This window comes from Triticum dicoccoides, chromosome 4A, assembly GCF_002162155.2.
Source record: "Triticum dicoccoides isolate Atlit2015 ecotype Zavitan chromosome 4A, WEW_v2.0, whole genome shotgun sequence".
In the NCBI taxonomy this organism is placed as follows: domain Eukaryota; kingdom Viridiplantae; phylum Streptophyta; class Magnoliopsida; order Poales; family Poaceae; genus Triticum; species Triticum dicoccoides.
The window spans coordinates 582,770,186-582,772,632 of record NC_041386.1 but is presented as its reverse complement, the minus strand read 5'-3'; the positions used below and the strand labels follow the sequence as shown (position 1 = coordinate 582,772,632).

General features: G+C 50.2%; 1 protein-coding gene across 1 annotated transcript; it reads left to right on the top strand.

Annotated features, from left to right (window-relative positions):
• The first annotated feature begins 291 nt into the window (after positions 1-291).
• Positions 292-1,128, top strand: LOC119286951 (protein TonB-like). Its single transcript, XM_037566423.1, has one exon. It carries the CDS (start codon positions 430-432, stop codon positions 994-996), a length of 567 nt encoding a protein of 188 aa, XP_037422320.1. The 5' UTR covers positions 292-429; the 3' UTR covers positions 997-1,128.
• The last annotated feature ends 1,319 nt before the right edge of the window (positions 1,129-2,447 follow it).

Below are 2,447 nucleotides of genomic sequence, written 5' to 3'. Positions count from 1 at the left end.
ACATGCCTGTTGATTGTTTTTTTCTTTTTTTTTAAGAAAGAGCATGGGCACTTTGCTAACAGGAGAAAATTAATCTTTTTGAGGGGTAAGTGGGGGTAGGAGAAAATTAATATTTTTTAGGGGGGAAATTATTCTTTTTTTATAATAAGGAGAAAATTAATCTGGCTTCCTTTTTTTAGGTCATTAATCTCGCTTCCAAACGGGCCTTATTAAGGCGATGTGTGAACGTTCCTGGGTTGGGCCGATCGGGCCAACCCAACCCAAAGCCTGAGGTCTTGCTCGACCCAGCTTCTTCTTTCCCTGTCTCTCCTGTATCCGCTCGCCGTTTACCCAAACCCTTGTCCCCGCGCCGCCACCCCCAAGAACCTCATCGGCTCCGGTCCTCCTCCGGCCGGCAGAGGCATCGAATCCCCCACGCCACATCCTCCAATGGCCACCAAGTCCCAAAAGAAGAAGAAGCTCTCCGCCCCCAACCCCTCCATCGACGCCAAGGCCCCCTCCCCCAAACAAAAGCCTACCCCTCAGAAACCCGCGGAGGAGCCAGAGACGGCGGCGGCGGCCGCCAAGAAGCCGAAGCCGAAGAAGCAGAAGGTGGGCAAGGAGGTCTCTGCCAAGAAGCCGAAGGAGGGCAAGCAGGTCTCTGCCAAGAAGCAGAAGGAAAGCAAGGAGGTCTCTGCCAAGAAGCCCAAGAAGCAGAAGGAGAGCAACGAGATCGACGAGATCTTCGAGGCCACCAAGAAGCGCAAGCTGCAGGAGGAAGAGGAGGAAGAGTCCGAGGGGGACAAGAAGCCCAGGAAGGGCAAGGCCGAGGGGGCTAGCAAGAAGAAGAGCAAGAAGGAGACTGGGGGCAAAGGCTGGGAGCCCGGCCACGATGACGAGGTCGAGGAGAAGCGGCCGCGGCGGCGCACCATATACTCCGCCGACGAGCTCGGGTTCGGCAAGGCCGACGCCGGCGGCACTGCCCTCTGCCCCTTCGACTGCGACTGCTGCTTCTGAGCCTTTCAGGGGTCCTCCGTGCCTGAGGTGATGTAATCGGCATACGTCGCAGTGGTGTTTGTTGTAATCCTCGGTTGATTCGATAACTATGTGCTTAGACGTGTGATCGGATGAAATGGAATTTTGGTTCTCTGATATTGTCAGTTTTGCAAGAGCTCCAGATTATATATCTTTCTAGATCAACCGGTTGGTTGTTTCAACATTTTGTTTTGTTTTAAATCTTAGCATAGATGGCGGGAGTACTTCGACAAGCTGTTCAATGGGGAGAATGAGAGTTCTACCATTGAACTGAATGACTCCTTTGATGAGACCAGCATGCATTTTGTGCGGCGCATCCAGGAGTCTGAGGTGAAGGAGGCTTTAAAAAGGATGAAAGGAGGCAAGGCGATGGGCCCTGATTGTATCCCCATTGAGGTGTGGAAAGGTCTCGGGGACATAGCGATAGTATGGCTAACCAAGCTTTTCAACCTCATTTTTCGGGCAAACAAGATGCCAGAAGAATGGAGACGGAGTATATTAGTACCAATCTTCAAGAACAAGGGGGATGTTCAGAGTTGTACTAATTACCGTGGAATTAAGCTGATGAGCCATACAATGAAGCTATGGGAGAGAGTCATTGAGCACCGCTTAAGAAGAATGACAAGCGTGACCAAAAATCAGTTTGGTTTCATGCCTGGGAGGTCGACCATGGAAGCCATTTTCTTGGCACGACAACTTATGGAGAGATATAGGGAGCATAAGAAGGACTTGCATATGGTGTTCATTGACTTGGAGAAGGCCTATGATAAGATACCGCAGAATGTCATGTGGTGGGCCTTGGAGAAACACAAAGTCCCAGCAAAGTACATTACCCTCATCAAGGACATGTACAATAATGTTGTGACAAGTGTTCGAACAAGTGATGTCGACACCGATGACTTCCCGATTAAGATAGGACTGCATCAGGGGTCAGTTTTGAGCCCTTATCTTTTTGCATTGGTGATGGATGAGGTCACAAGGGGTATACAAGGAGATATCCCATGGTGTATGCTCTTTGCGGATGATGTGGTGCTAGTTGACGATAGTCGGACGGGGGTAAATAGGAAGTTAGAGTTATGGAGACAAACCTTGGAATCGAAAGGGTTTAGGCTTAGTAGAACTAAAACCGAGTACATGATGTGCGGTTTCAGTACTACTAGCTGTGAGGAGGAGGAGGTTAGCCTTGATGGCCAGGTGGTACCTCGGAAGGACACCTTTCGGTATTTGGGGTCAATGTTGCAGGAGGATGGGGTATTGATGAAGATGTGAACCATCGAATCAAAGCCGGATGGATGAAGCGGCGCCAAGGTTCTGGCATTCTCTGTGACAAGAGAGTGCCACAAAAGCTAAAAGGCAAGTTCTACAGGACGGCGGTTCGACCCGCAATGTTGTATGGCGCGGAGTGTTGGCCGACTAAAAGGCGACATGTTCAA